This window comes from Hordeum vulgare, chromosome 1H (genome assembly GCF_904849725.1).
Source record: "Hordeum vulgare subsp. vulgare chromosome 1H, MorexV3_pseudomolecules_assembly, whole genome shotgun sequence".
In the NCBI taxonomy this organism is placed as follows: Eukaryota; Viridiplantae; Streptophyta; class Magnoliopsida; order Poales; family Poaceae; genus Hordeum; species Hordeum vulgare.
The window spans coordinates 464,046,576-464,062,333 of NC_058518.1; the positions used below are offsets into that span (position 1 = coordinate 464,046,576).

The window sequence follows — 15,758 nt, forward strand, 5'->3', positions numbered from 1 at the left end:
CGATGGGGAGTGTTTCGACAGTGAGCATTGATGCACGACCGACATAGGCAATGCTGGAACCACTGTATCCCTTTTTTGTTGCAACCACTAACAAAATAGTTCCAAATCCCAGATAGAAAAGCTTCAACCCGCTATAAGGAAAGCTTCAACCGACACTATCAATCAGGCAAAGCTTCAACCATTGTCATAGAATGCTCTAATGCTAGATGAAAAAAGCTTCAACCAAACCATAGAGAATTTCTTTTGCAACAGTCGGCCAGGGTTCTTTTTGCTACATCCATCCATGGTTGAGCTACATCTATCCATCCATTGTTTGCTGCAATCATCCTTTTTTCCTACGTCCGTCGATTTTTGCTGCTACGGCCACTCACGGCAGAGTTGTGACCTACGACGGCGGGGCGACGATAATTTTGCTACAACTTTAGTCTTTTTTTATTATGACCGACAGGATGATTTCCTACATCTATTCACGACAGAGTTGTGGATGAGATAACGATGACGGCGATGCTTTTTGTTGCAACCGATGTTTTTTTGCTACATCCCATTTCACGGTGTGACTGGTGGCCGTCATTAGCATAAACTCACACATCGACGACGAGAGCCGATGGGCGATGCACCGTGGAGCTGCAACCATGGAGCATCAATGACAGAAGTTGCAACCAGTCGAGGGGAAGTTTTGACGGGGGTCATCGATGGGATCTTCAACTAAAATCGACGACGGAGGAGGTTCTTCAGCGAGAACCGTCACCGGAGACGAGGGGCGGTCTTGCAGTCATGAGCGGTGGCGCCATGAACGACACCTTTTTTGGTTCCTGTGACGAGCTGCGGCGGGAGACGACGCTTGCGACTCCATGGTTGGTGTATGCTTCAGGGAAGGAGGGGTGGGGAAAAAGATGATGGCATGGGGCATAAAATCAAACGACTCGTGTATGCTTCACGGAAGGAGGAAGGGGCGGGGGAAGAAGATGATGGCGTGGGGCATAAAATGAGGGAGCTCCTACTACCGCATACCAGGCATGGAGGCGCTAGCACTCATATGGGGCTCGCCCCAACTTGGTCGAACCAGCTTTTTTGTCTCAAAAAAATCTAATAAGTTTCTTTTTTCTTCTGTTTCTTTTTTTCCTTTTCTCCTTACATTCTTTCTTTTTTCTTTTTAGTTCATTTTTCTTTCCTTTTTCCTTTTCTTTTTGTATTTGAAGCAAACATATTTTTGAAATTTGAAGAACAATTTTTGAAAATCTAGAACATTTTTTGAATTTATGAACGAAGTTTGAAAAATGATAAAAAATTAAATTTGGAACATTTTTAAAAGCAAGAGCATTTTAAAAATTTAAGAACAATTTTAGATCACAAACTTAGTTAAGAAATTGAATAAAAGTTTGATATTTCATTTTTTTTAAATACCGATTATTTTAAAAAATAGCAAACATTTTTTTGAAAATACCGAACATTTTTTGAAGTTATGAATGTTTTTAGAAAACGATAACCATACAACATTTTTTTAATTTGAAGAGCAATTTTTGAAAGTCCGAAACAATTTTTGAAAATCCCAAACATTTCTTGAAAATCCCAAATATTTTTTCAAAATCTAGACCATTGTTTTACAAATAAAAGGCATTTTTATATTTGAAGTACAACTTTTGAAAATCCATAGCATTTTTTGAAAATCCAGAATATGTTTTGAAAATTTAAATCATCTTTTAAAAAGAACAAACATTTTTAGAATTTGAAGAACAATTTTTATAATCCAAAAGTTTTTTTTGAAAATGTATAACATTTTGTGAAAGTCCAGAATATATTTTGAAAATACAAAACATTTATTGAAAATAAAAAATAAAAGGAAAAAATAAACAGAAAAAAATAAATAAGCGGTCGGCGTGAGATGCTATAATTTCGGTTGCGGCCCAATTTTGGCACGGCTGGGTGTGGATCGGCCCAATTTTGAGGCTGCACATGGGCGCGTAGTACTGTCCAAATTATAAGCGATTGGCATGAGATACTACAATTTCGGTTGCGTCGGCCGTACCAGCTGCCATGTGCACGTCGCTGCCGTGAGAACCACCACGTCCAAAATGTAGAGCACTCCTCACTCCAGACTCGTCAATCAACGAAGGAAGCAAAGCGGCATACGTGTGTCGATCAAGCACAAATTAAGCTCCACCAAGTTGCGCATCGATCGCACTGCCAAAGGTGGCCGCAAACGATCAGCTCCAGCCAAGCTCAAATGGCTGTCCAGCGCAACGGTGGAGCCTATGGCAAGGTGCACGCGAGGCACTTGTACGACGGGACGCCACGCGCCGCATCCGTACAACATAGCTAGGCCAGGGCACCACCCTGAACGTGCATACCATGATTTACGTACCAACCGGTGAACAGGCTGGTGCCGTCACGCAATCATCGTCGACGACCAGTAGTTGGTGTCAGACAATACAATACACGATTACGTAGCAGAACTACTACACATTATCCACGATCTGTTTCCCTTCTGTACGTACAGTTCTTTGATACTACTACTCTTGTAGCCCGGCGGACGCATCGCTTGAAATTGGAAAAAGAAAATGCCGAGCCTAGGCGCATGCTACTCTGAGTCTGAGCTAAGCACATGCGAGTCTGCGCCTCCCCCGCTACTGACAACCAGAGATGTATCCCCTGAAAATCATTGCCAGAGGCGAGAGCCGTGCTGCCCTTTGGTCTTGACCCAAAAGTCTTGCACACCAACTTTGGTGTTTCTGCCACCTGTTCGGACGCGAGCGAATCCTGCTACCCCTGTCGCGCTTTACGCCGCGGCCGTGATGAGTGGAGTGGAGTGGAGGATGGATGGACATCCTTTCCGGCGGGTGTCAGCGCGCACGAGCGTGACCACGATCCACCGATCGGGGCCGCCTCGTCGGCTTGCACACCGCGACGGACCCCGCCCGCCCCGACCCACGCGACGCGACCCGGAAACAAAACACCAGGAAATGTTTGTCGCGCGCACGGCGAGGCACACACTTGTCGCGCCGCGCGGGGAGCCAGATGTGCGGGGCAATCGTCCCGGCCGACGACCTTCCACGTCGCCGGCCGGCGCCACCGCGTCCGGATCCGGTCCGCCGCTGCCACGCCATGACACGACGTTTCTACGTTGGAGGTACGGTTCCGTGGCGCTCGGGGTGAAAGGGATGCCTGCCGTGCACGCCGGACGCTGCTAGCTGCGTGTTGGTGGCGCACGCGCGCAGGACCCCGGGTAAACCCGTTTCGTCACGCGATACACGCCTCCCCGTGTCAGGGGTGGCTGGCCAGATGTGCGAGACAATCGTCGTCCAAGGATCGCGACGATCGGCGTCGCCGCGTCCAGATCCAGTCCGCCACTGTCACGCTCAGTGCACGCGACGTGTATATGTTGGCAAGTACGGCGTGTCACTGCGCCCAACAGCGACCCACCCGGCGCTCACTCGCGTCGGGTGAAAAAGATGACGGGTGCACGCTGGTCATTGGATATGTGGTGCCTTTTGGTTGGTCACAGAGATGTTCGGAGTCCCGCAAAACTCCCTCACGTTTATCTTCATTTATCGAGAGAAAGTATGTCCAAACCGTGACGTGAACCGATACATGATTGTGTTAGATGGCTTTTGTGGTACGGTCTGGACGTATGCGGGCGGTTTATAGGTCCGCCCTGGAAATGCCCTGACAACCTTCGTAATGTGTATGAAAGGCGCTTCATGTTATTATGAAGATCGTCGAGGCAAAGCGCAAATCCAGTCTTCCATCAATCAAGTTTTTTTTAGTTTTCTTTCTATTTGAGACTCGTTTGTCATTGGCTATAAGACCCCTTTCTTCTCTATCTCAGTATTTTTTTCTACTGAATTTCAACCACAAATCAATAACCGTTTAAATTACGATTACCAACCGTAATTGGAAATACGGGCTCTTCATACGTGTCAAATTGGTCTCACATGTGTGTGAAACTTCGGCTATCACCACTTTTCGCCACCACATGTGTCGACAAACCCATGTGCATCCTTGATGCACGAGAATGCCACATTCTTTAAGGTTGGCGTGAGCGCGCCTCCCATTTTTGCCAAGGCGGACGCCAACATGGGTCAAAGTAGTGGAGGATGACTCGGAGGCGCTCCCAAGCTGATGGTTTATTCGACCTTTCAAAGCACGTTCTTCTCAATCTATTAGGAGTTATCTCACGCCCTTTCCAAAAATCTTTCTCAACGCGGTCCTTTTGGTCTCATCAGGGAAATATTCGCTAGGAGGGTATGTTCCGCAAATTTGCCGACATGGTTTGTGTGGCGGCGACGAGGAAGGGGAGATTGGGAACGAAGTGGAACCGCCGAGCATGATGACCTGGTTTATAGGAGAGAATGGGCACGGTTCGATGAGATAGGGGTCCGAGTTCAGCACATGCAGGTTGGAAAACAGGTGCGAAACGTGATGGCGGCCATTAATTACTGCTCTCCCCGATGGAAAAGCGGTTGTGCCATAGAAGGAATCGGTCGGGATCAGACTTTCCTCATGCACTAGAGGTTGCTTTTGGAGGCCGCTCCATATCAACACCCCAACGCCAAATATGAAGGCTTGCAGATTCAATTTGAAGCGACCTCCATAAATTATGTAGTGCGATGGGCGTATGGTTACTTTGCTAGACTATTCATTTGGCCAAGCGATCGTCATAAGCCGTTACTATGACAATCAACCCAATATGATTACCCCGCTAGAGTTTCTATAACCGCACAATTGACTGCATGTTTGGTGATGCATGGAGGCAGGCACATGGTCCTCGTGTAAAATCGTTTGAGTGAAGTATAAAAATAATTTTAATCACGTCCGACTTGCTGGATAAGCTGACACTTTAAACTTACCGATCACCATTAATTTCGAGCTTGTGCTAGTTTAGATCATTTTTGTGATAGTCTGGCTTATTAGGGATGATAGACTACTCATATCAATAAGGAATTCCTTCTTTTCCGGGAGCCTATTCAAACAGAACTCTCAGGTTAAGCGTGTTCCGCTTGAAGTAGTTCTAGGATGGGTGACCGACCGGGAAGTTGATCCCGGGTGTGCATGAGTGAGGACAAAGTGCGCAGAAAAGACTAGTATTGATATGTGGGGCCAGTCTAGATCCCGCAGGAGTAACGACCACCGGCGGGTGTGTCCGGGGCGTTACAAGTTTGGTATCAGAGCCGACCCTCACGGTTACACGGATGTTTGCGGACAGGTGCGCAGTCATGTTGTTCATGACGTTTGTGACCCATCGTGGCACACGCATGACACATGTACTAGACTGGATGCACAGACGTTTGTGCCAAGAGGGAACGCTCCTGTGGCCCGACGAGGACGTCGGTTCCTCTGAGTGGTGGTGTATGTGATAGCCTGGCTTATTAGGGATGATAGACTACTCATATCAATAAGGAATTCCTTCTTTTCCGGGAGTCCATTCAAACGGAACTCCCAGGTTAAGCGTGTTCCGCTTGGAGTAGTTTTAGGATGGGTGACCGACCGGGAAGTTGATCCCGGGTGTGCATGAGTGAGGACAAAGTGCGCAGAAAAGACTAGTATTGATATGTGGGGCCAGTCTAGATCCCGCAGGAGTAACGACCACCGGCGGGTGTGTTCGGGGCGTTACATTTTTGGTGCCCTAGAAAACATAACATCCACACGCATCACTCTCCACTCTCGTTGACTAGGTCAGTTCACATGTCATATCAATCTTCTTTTCTCTTCACAGGGTGACGCCATGACGAGAGGCCGAGAGCATACAAACCTTCATGTGGCGCCTTTATTCATCTGGTTGTCATCTATATACGATGGTACGCAAGTGATGTATGGCAACGTTGGGAGCATGAAGGCAGTGCACTTGCTCGAGCTCGTCAGGTCGATGCCAACAATGTTCTACTCTTAGAGGTCGAGGGTTACAATTTCCATCTGGATCGACATCGACTTATTGTACCTGGTCTTGGTGACAACGTGGAGAGATCGATCAAGAGCTCGCTAACCGCTTAGCTCCGCATCAATCGGGGCATGCATGTGTTGGAGATGCCAAAGTCCTCATTAAGGTTCAACCAGTCTAGCCCACCGGTTTCCATCCAATTCTTGTCCATGGACATGTCGAACACACGTACGCTCTTATGATGTCGAATTCTTCATGGAGCAAACAGATGTTGACTTATTTTTCTCACACGATCAATGGACGTGAGGAAGATGAAGTCGTAAAGCAGCATGCCCCATGTTTTGACTATTAGGCGCGTTGGCAGTTCCATTGCAACTCGTAAGGCGTGTTGGCAATATACTATTGCACAGCTCGCACCCCGTCGCGAAGGAGTTTGGGCGGGAGGGAGAGTATTCACAAGTGGGGGCAGTTATGGGTGGAGTGTGGAGTGGTGTTGGTTGACGACGGCGGCCCGATGGCCCCCGAGTCGAGTGACCCCGGTTGGAAACTTGATGGTTTGTTTTGGACCCTCTTATAGCTGACAAACGTTTGGTGAGAGGGTGTCATTTCAAACAATTTCATTAGTAGTTTTAGTTGTGAGTGGGCGACAACTTCCTTCAAACAATAGTATATTTCTTTAGAAGAAGATATTTTTGTTTCTGCCATCATTTGATTGTTAGGAAAAAGAAAATCATTTATAATCAATCGACTGATCACCGCGCTTCATAAGTCGTCTTTGACACGCGCCATGCGTTTGATGGGCCTCCGAGCCGCTTATCTCTCTCTCTTCCTTACCCTTTCCTTTCCTTATCTTTTTCCTATAAAAGCGTTGAGCCGCTCGTTCTTCTCCTTCTTTTTTTCTTCGCGCGACACATCACACCCATGGGAGCGCCATCCCTCATCGTCGTAGACCGGTGCACTGCCGCCGCCGCTCGTGTTGCTCCGACGTCTGCCCCTACATGCCACGCTCTACATCATTGTTGCAAACCGCCGTCGCCTCGCGTCGCACCGCCGCAGCTCCTGCGAAGCAGTTTGTGTCGTCGTCGCCGCGCTCTGCATCAAAGTTTTTGCCATGGCCGTCGCATGCTGCATCCCAACATCCGCCTTCATCGACGACACTGCAATGGAACGCACCGAGAGCTGCAATGGAGTGCCGCCAAGGTCGTTGGAGCTCCGTTGCGGCTCCATTGGAGCTTAACCATAGCTGCAATGGAATGCCGTCAGAGTTGCAATGGAGCTTCACTGACGGCTCTAGGGAGGGGTGAGGGTGGGAGGAGCTTTTGGTGTTGCATTGGAGCGCTCGCCGTCGGCTCCATTGCAGCTCCACCGGAACGATCACCGGTTACTAGACATAGCGTATGGTGTTACTATGAAGCTCTCGTCATGATTGCTCTTTGATGCCGTAATGGATGTTCGTCGGGGACTTGCGTTGCTCGGAAATCGAAGCAGGTGGGTTGATTGGATGCACGCGAGAGGAATGCGTCATCACACATTTAAGTATCTAAGGGTTGGAAAGAATTGATCAGACGGCTAGCGACCCGATTGATTTTGCTGGAAAATCAGTCGGATGATCAATAGTAGCCCGCGAGGAAAAACCGTTTTCTTGCCGTCCCTCTCCGAAGCGACGTTCGCCGGATAACATCTTGGTTCGATCGTTCGACTTGACTCAGCTCGTTCCGTGAGGCGACACACGTTTCGGTTCCCCCGTGTGAGGTGTCGTCTTTTTTTTTTTAGATGGTGTCAGGTGTCGACTCTAACCTGAAGCCCGAAGATGGAAGCAAAAAACGGACCAGACAGATATACATACACTCCAGGAGATGTACGCCACGCCGTCTCAGTGTCCATATATTGATATATATCCATCTCAGAGCACGTCAGCGGCCTACCAACCCTATTGTACGTGCTGTGCGTGTATCGTGCGCTCCATCTCACGAGGGGTCGATCGGACGGCCAGCGTCCCCGCGCCTCCTCCTCCGTGGAAGGCGGGTGACGCGCACGCCAACGGGACACGACACGGGGTGGTGGTGGGGGTGGCGGCGGCGGCGGCGGACGCAGAGGATCACGGGGTTCGTTGGCGAGCCGCTGGGGTTTCGCTCACGGAACCAAGCACCAACCCCTCACCCCTTTAAAACCGCTCGGCTCTATCCCTCTCCTCTCTCTCTGACCTCCCCACACATCGCGGGTGCGGCGACGAGGCGACGGGAAAAAAAACACCGCAGATAAGAGAGAGGCGGCGCGCCGAGCCTGCCCGCGGCCATGGCCAGCGCCGACCCCAACCGGAGCTTCATCAAGGACGTGAAGCGCATCATAATCAAGGTGATTTGTTTCTTTTGTTTGACCGATTATCCCGTCCCTGCTGGATAGATCTAAGCTCTGCCGCGCTGCGTCGCATTGCTGCGTCTCCCCGCGCCGAATCGAGGAGTAATTTTGTGGAGTTCCCGTCTGTTCGGACGGACGGTCACGGTGAAGGGGTGGCCGGTGGGGGGTTATGCTTGCTTGGGGTTTGGGTTTTAACTCGGTGACGCGCCGTTGATGGCAGAGTTCTCCACTTTAATAAACTTTTGAGCTGCCCAGCATGTTTGGGGCCTTTCCTTAGCAGGCATCGGAAAAGCTTCGGGGGAAACTGATTCGCATCAGATGGGAAAAGGTGATTTGTGCCAGATGGAAATGGGTTAGAGAAAGGCGGAGAGGAGTTTTCGGATGGTTGTCAAATTTCATCACATGGGAGGGCCCTCTCTAGCCCGTGAATTCAGAAATCTATTCAAAGTGTGTTAGAGTAAATGGAAATGGGTTATCTTTTATGTTTGGAAATGGGTTAGAGTAAAGACTAGAACTGTGTTTTCTTTTATGTTTGGAAAACAGAACGCTACTTTTGTCAGTTTTGCGTGGCTCATCTCAAAGTGGTCCATTCTGGGTTCTGCCTGCGCTTAAGAAATCTATTCAAAGATAGATGGAATCCTGGTCCCTTTACTTTTGTTTGCTATTAATTCCTTTTTTCTGCATCACAGGTGGGTACTGCAGTTATCACCAGAAATGATGGAAGATTGGCTTTGGGCAGGATTGGATCCCTGTGCGAGCAGGTAACATTCTCATCTCTCAACTTCTCTACTTTGTAAATTTGCAGTGTCAGGCGAATACTGAAGCGGTTAAATGGCAATGCAGGTGAAGGATCTTAATGCTCAAGGATATGAGGTGATAATGGTCACGTCCGGCGCTGTTGGTGTGGGGCGACAACGGCTTAGGTACCGGAAGCTTGTCAATAGCAGCTTTGCTGATCTGCAAAAGCCACAGATGGAGCTGGATGGAAAGGCGTGCGCTGCTGTTGGTCAGAGTGGGCTGATGGCACTTTATGATATGTTATTTACTCAAGTGCGTTTATTTAGCCTGACATCAACTTTAGTAAAAAAATTGTACCATGTCCGTTTCTTTATAACATCAAATTTCTCATGTTGCAGCTTGATGTATCATCATCGCAACTTCTTGTGACAGATAGTGACTTCGACAATTCAAATTTCCGAGAGCGACTCCGTGAAACTGTCGAGTCATTATTAGAGCTTAGAGTTATTCCAATATTTAATGAAAATGATGCCATCAGCACGAGGAAGGCTCCATATGAGGTGCGTATTGTACAATGCATTACTCTGAAAAAATAGAACTGTAGCCTTTGTCCCATGATGCTATATAACATTTACTTTTACAGTTAGAGCTTGATTGTTTTCATGAATAAAAATCCATGTCTTTCAAGTTTCTATACCTGCCTCACCTCAGCACTTCATTTGCGTTGTGATGTTCACCAACAATTCTGTTACAGGATTCATCTGGTATATTCTGGGATAATGACAGTTTGGCAGGTCTACTGGCATTGGAACTGAAAGCTGATCTCCTTGTTCTACTTAGTGATGTGGATGGCCTCTACAGCGGTCCACCAAGTGAACCTTCATCAAAGTTGATACATACTTATATCAAAGAAAAACATTATCATGAAATTACTTTTGGAGACAAGTCCCGTGTTGGTAGAGGTGGCATGACAGCTAAAGTCCAGGCTGCTGTCTGGGCTTCAACGGGTGGTGTACCTGTTGTTATTACAAGGTAACTCAAATATTTTCCTTTTTTATTGCATGAGAAATATTGACGCCTTGCATTGCTCTTGTATATACTTCATCGATTATATGGCATTTATTTTTGCATCATATGCAAGTAGCAACATGCCATTTGGCTACTCAAAATTCTGATTCCATAGTCACCAGATTTGATTGATCAGTTTATTGCTAATATTACAGTTAAGGCATATAATTTGACACTCATCAAGGACCATACAAGAGTCAGTTTAAACTTTAAACTATGTTAACAATAAAATCTGAAATGATATATGCAGTCCAATGTTTAGTTAGATTTTTATATTAATGATGAACAGTTCTGATTATAACACCACGAGAACTCTGCAAAACATGTATTTTCTTTCGAGACCCATGCACCCTGCATGGTGTTGTGTAACTTTTCTTGTGATGCTTGCTGTTACTGTCTGGACATGGTCAGAAATTATTGTCAAGTAAAGAAGCTTGGTAATTGCATTCTGTTTTTAAAGAGCTATAAATGCTTCAAACCCAAATAATGAGCAGTAAACTCCATTTGCTGCAAGATATTTTTGTTTTCCTGGTGAATGGAAGAGTAATTTGACTTATTTTACTGTTCTTGAAGTGGATGTGCATCTCAGAGCCTTGTTAAGGTTCTCCGTGGGGAAAAAATTGGTACTCTTTTTCATAAAAATGCAAGTTCGTGGGAACCATCAAAGGACGCCAGTGTCCGTGAAATGGCTGTTGCTGCACGAGATTGTTCAAGGCGTCTGCAGGTATATTTCTTATACAAATTTCCTGCTCATTGAATCTTTTTCACTCTTATTTTTTCTGGTTTGTGATACTGATTCTATATCGTATGGTCACTTGAAACAGAATTTGTCATCAGAGGAGCGCAAGAAGATATTATTAGATGTTGCAGATGCTTTAGAGGCAAATGAGGATTTGATTAGATCAGAAAATGAAGCAGATGTAGCAGCAGCACACGAGGCTGGGTATGAGAGTGCTTTGGTTGCTAGATTGACTCTGAAACCAGGAAAGGTAGGCAGTTGGATAGTCTTGCTTGTTAGATTTTAATTGATTTGTTAGATAGGTGACACTTGCTTCTTTACATTTTTGGATATTGTTTATCGGTTGATCCAGATTATATTCATCATTTGTAGATAGCTAGCCTTGCCAAATCTGTTCGCACTCTTGCGAATATGGAAGACCCAATTAATGAGATACTGAAAAGAACAGAGGTGAGTGCTTGTATTTGAACTACACATTAGAACTCTGGGAGAGGAGAAGCTTCCATGTTTGAACCAATCGGTTTATTTTTCAGGTTGCTGATGGTTTAGTTCTCGAGAAAACATCTTGCCCTTTGGGTGTTCTATTGATTATTTTTGAGTCCCGACCTGATGCCTTGGTCCAGGTATTGTTTGTCGTTGATGTACTTTAGTTATTTTTCTAGAATCCACATGATTGCATTTAATTTGTACTCAAGTATATTAAGCAGCTTGGTTTGAACACCATTCTTTAGATTGCGTCTTTAGCCATTCGAAGTGGTAACGGTCTTCTCCTAAAAGGTGGAAAAGAAGCGATGAGATCAAACGCAATATTGCATAAGGTATTATCTCTTCTTATGTAGTAGCTTCCTTTTGGCATGGTGTACCATTGTTGCCTTAAAATATCAATTTATTGTTTCCAGGTCATAACCAATGCTATTCCTGACAATGTTGGTGAAAAATTGATTGGCCTTATTACAACTAGAGATGAAATTGCAGATTTGCTAAAGGTGAGCATTCATTACTATTATCTAAATATGATTCTACCAATATGCTTAAACACATAATACATGGTACAGCTTGATGATGTCATTGATCTCGTCATTCCAAGAGGGAGCAATAAGCTTGTTGCTCAAATCAAAGCATCAACAAAGATTCCTGTTCTTGGCCATGCTGGTACGTTCTCTTTGAAGATTATTGTTGCTGCTACTACTGCTTTCTAGAATATTTATTTCTTTGACTGTTGTTTGAGATTCAACTCTGTGGATTATGTTGAGTAAGTTTGTGCATCCCCCGTGCAGATGGGGTTTGTCATGTATATATTGACAAATCAGCAGACATGGATATGGCAAAACGTATTGTGGTGGATGCAAAAATTGATTACCCAGCAGCCTGCAACGCAATGGTACTTGTCTAATTTGGTAGCATGTAATAGCATTGGATAGATTATTTTCCTGGCTTCAAGTTTAAGTACTTCATAGAGCATCTTTCACCGTGAAGCAATGGCCTCATAAACTTAACTTTATGCAACTATATACTCCCTCCGTCCCAAAATAAGTGTCTTAAGCTTAGTACAAATCTTGTTAACAATTCTCTTGGTATCAGAATGTATATTACCATCAATCAGCCTTTTCTTTGCAGTAAAAGATTTACCTACCAATCTTGTTATCTTTTTCCACTAATATTTTGGCCTTTTGGTAGTTTTCCGTTCTATTTTTATATGTTAACAGATTTGGCTGTATTGTCTGTAGGAGACGTTGCTCGTTCATAAAGATCTTATGAAGACTCCAGAACTTGATGACATACTGGTAGCACTCAAAACAGCAGGTCTATTTTTTGCTTTTTATTCACTGAAGTTGTATACTCCTTTGATTCTCATATGGTGTCCATTCAAGAGTTCACACTATCTTTCAATCACTTTTAGTATTCAATAGTACATGTGTTTACTGACACAGAAGTGAAAATGTTACATTCACATTTCGCGCTTATGATTATGTTAGTTATTATAACAGTATTGTTCATTGTCAAACATTAATCTTGTATAACATGTACATCTAAAATTGCATTCTGAACATAGGGAAGTTTAAACTAGGATGCTATTGTCCTGTGAGATTTTTGTCCCATATAGTTAACTCCTGAACCGTGGATTCACAATGTATTTCCTGGCAGTGTATTGAACTCGATTCTCCCATTTCTCTTTTTGTTTCGCGCTCTTGAACTGATCGTTTCACGTATGAAAGTAATGGAAAACAGGATTATACCAGTTTGGGAAAATGTGTTATGAGTCAGAATAACAGCTACCTTCAAATTGCTGTTTTACATTGTGCTGTGCTGTGGAATGAAGTTGCCAAGAGTCGTTGCCAAATCTTAATCACTTAGCAAGTAGAGTAGTTCCTTAGTTCCATCATAAAAACATAACTGCCATAGAAATACCACCTGCAATGTCACCCAAAGTGACGAGTAATATATATGATTCCTTAGCTTTTAGCATAATTGCTAGTAGAGTATGAGCTGATTGGTTGTAACTTGGTAAATATTTGTAATTTGAGGTGCATCATATTCTATGAGTCCTTTTGATTTTTGTTCTTCCACTTGAGGCATGTGAGGTCTAGTTCAGTCAGTACAGTCAAACAAAATACCTAGAAACATGTGGATTGATGATTCTCCTTGTGTTTTAACTAATGATGTATTGCAGGAGTTAATCTTTATTGCGGGCCTGTTGCGCATAAAATATTGGGCTACCCGAAAGCAGATTCATTACATCTGGAGTACAGTTCTATGGCTTGCACAGTTGAGATAGTTGATGATGTACAATCAGCAATTGACCATATACATCGCTATGGAAGGTAGCTAAGAGTTATTCTGTAGTCTGTCTCCCTGATTCAATTTCCAAGTATATCCAGGAAAACTGAGATTTGGTTGAACCGAATTCTCTTATTTGTTTGTTCTATTTTCAGTGCACATACAGATTGTGTGGTCACTACAGATGATACAGTAGCAGAGACCTTTCTACGTCAAGTTGATAGGTATTCTGAACAAGCCCATGACTTCAACTTTAGAACTTGTACAGTTTGAGGCAACAGATACCTTATTTCACTGTTTGTGCTATGGCTGTAGACAAAATTTCACTTTGATATTCTGTGATGATTATGTGTCTAATGAGTACTCCTTTTTACTTCTAAAATTTTAATAGTGCTGCCGTATTATACAATGCGAGTACAAGATTTTCTGATGGGGCTCGCTTTGGACTGGGTGCTGAGGTACTTCCAACATTATATGCTGTTTTTGTGATAATTTATGATTATGTATGTACCTTTAATCCTTTGGAATATCTTAAATAGGTTGGCATAAGTACAGGCCGTATACATGCACGTGGACCCGTGGGTGTTGAAGGTCTCTTGACTACGCGATGGTAAGTTCTTGTCACTAAGCTACTGCTACTAATCTGATCTTGGAAGTAGTTTAGAGGACTTCCCATCTCTAGGAATTGAGTGGACTGCAACATATATAGTTATGGCTATTTAAGATCTGAACAAGCCCATACTGCTATTTCTTTTGGGAGATTGCACATTCCCTTGGCTATGTGGTTGTTCTACTATGCGGTTCTAGTTCATCATTTGAATATTTGCTAATTCAGTTAGATTTTGTTCTTATGGCCGCAAAAGCAATACTTTTAACTAACTATGTGGGTCATCCTTGCATGTAATGTACTCCCTCCGTAAGGCGTTTAGATCCTAATCTTATATTTCATATAGCTAAAATAACGTTCCAATTAAATAATTATCTTTCTTGTTAGCAAAAGTGCTCCAACTCAATAGTCTTTTATTACTTGCTTGATTACAACTAATAAATATTATTATTTCTGGAAATAAAAATATAATGAACATGAAAAAAATACTGATTGTTGAATTGATTGATTTTGATATGTAGGCTCTTACGAGGTAAAGGGCAAATTGTGAATGGTGACAAGGATGTTGTGTACACCCATAAGAGTCTTCCTTTGCAATGAGGTGTGTGCTTCTGATCGTACATATTCTGTTTTAAGATAACTTTCTAGTTCTCTTATTTACCTACTTGGTTAACTGAACTTTTCAGATATGTGGTAAGGATTCGGCGAAAACCCTCTGAAATATGATTATTTCATCGGATTACAAGGAAAGGGAACTGATGAACCTTGTGAAGATTGAGGGGCGGTGGATTAATTAATTTGTACAAACCATCATTGTGGTGGTTTGGTAGATCAGTTTGTATGAGCTTGGAGGCTCCGGATTTCCAGGGTTATAATAAAAAAACAAATCAACAATTAGTGAGAGAGTACTGGTGTGCCGATACTATTAAGCAGTATGTTTCTCGGGACCGTTAATCCAGCAGCATCTGCAATTGCTCGGTGCAGTGTAACGGTTGCTTTTATACTTTATCTATCATGGTGGCCAGAGTATCTAATCTGGAGCTGCTGTTTTTTTGTGGTTTTGCTTGCTCTTGAAGTTGTATATGAGCTCATAAATAATGGCTTGTCCTATACATATTATAGGCTGCACTCCGATTTTCCTTAGGCATAGGTTCTTTATGAAATATACTTTCGTATTATGTACTTTCGCTATTGTTCTATAGAGTTGGTCAAACTTGAGCAAGTTTGATTTAGGACAAACGTAGAACTTTAATTGTTTGTTTTTGAACGGAGGGGGTTTGTGAGACTATATCTATCATTTTCTCTCTTCATGTTACTACTACCTACTGAGAAAGGCTAAGCAAAGGTTGTCTGGGTTGTCATGAAATATGTTTGCTGGATTTGTTGTATTTAACAAATACATAATTTTGCATTTTAACAAGCGAAACATAAGACAACAACTTTGAAACTCTCTTAGTTTTAACTTTGAAACAACAATTTCACAAATGTGATTTCATAAATTCAAGTATTATTCATGCTAGATTTTAATTTACATGTTTTTTTAATTTATCTAATATTTAAATTTTAATTTACACCTTTTTTTCATTTATCTAATA

General features: G+C 43.7%; 1 protein-coding gene across 1 annotated transcript; it reads left to right on the top strand.

The window, feature by feature from the left end:
- The first annotated feature begins 7,972 nt into the window (after window positions 1–7,972).
- Window positions 7,973–15,345, top strand: LOC123445639 (delta-1-pyrroline-5-carboxylate synthase 1). The gene is made up of 20 exons (XM_045122655.1): window positions 7,973–8,230; window positions 8,923–8,994; window positions 9,077–9,283; window positions 9,370–9,531; window positions 9,726–10,003; window positions 10,613–10,763; window positions 10,864–11,028; window positions 11,151–11,228; window positions 11,312–11,401; window positions 11,510–11,596; window positions 11,678–11,764; window positions 11,834–11,930; window positions 12,056–12,159; window positions 12,506–12,581; window positions 13,450–13,600; window positions 13,712–13,780; window positions 13,948–14,014; window positions 14,096–14,166; window positions 14,685–14,764; window positions 14,850–15,345. The coding sequence occupies exons 1-19, from the start codon at window positions 8,171–8,173 to the stop codon at window positions 14,761–14,763; spliced, it is 2,151 nt and encodes a 716-aa protein (XP_044978590.1). The 5' UTR covers window positions 7,973–8,170; the 3' UTR covers window position 14,764; window positions 14,850–15,345.
- Window positions 15,346–15,758: the final 413 nt, after the last annotated feature.

Coding starts and splice junctions, on each gene's coding strand:
- LOC123445639 (XM_045122655.1), top strand. CDS start 8,171: ATGGCCAGCGCCGACCCCAACCGGAGCTTCATCAAGGACGTGAAGCGC. Junction 9,284..9,369: donor ATGATATGTTATTTACTCAA/GTGCGTTTATTT, acceptor CTCATGTTGCAG/CTTGATGTATCATCATCGCA. Junction 11,765..11,833: donor AAATTGCAGATTTGCTAAAG/GTGAGCATTCAT, acceptor TACATGGTACAG/CTTGATGATGTCATTGATCT.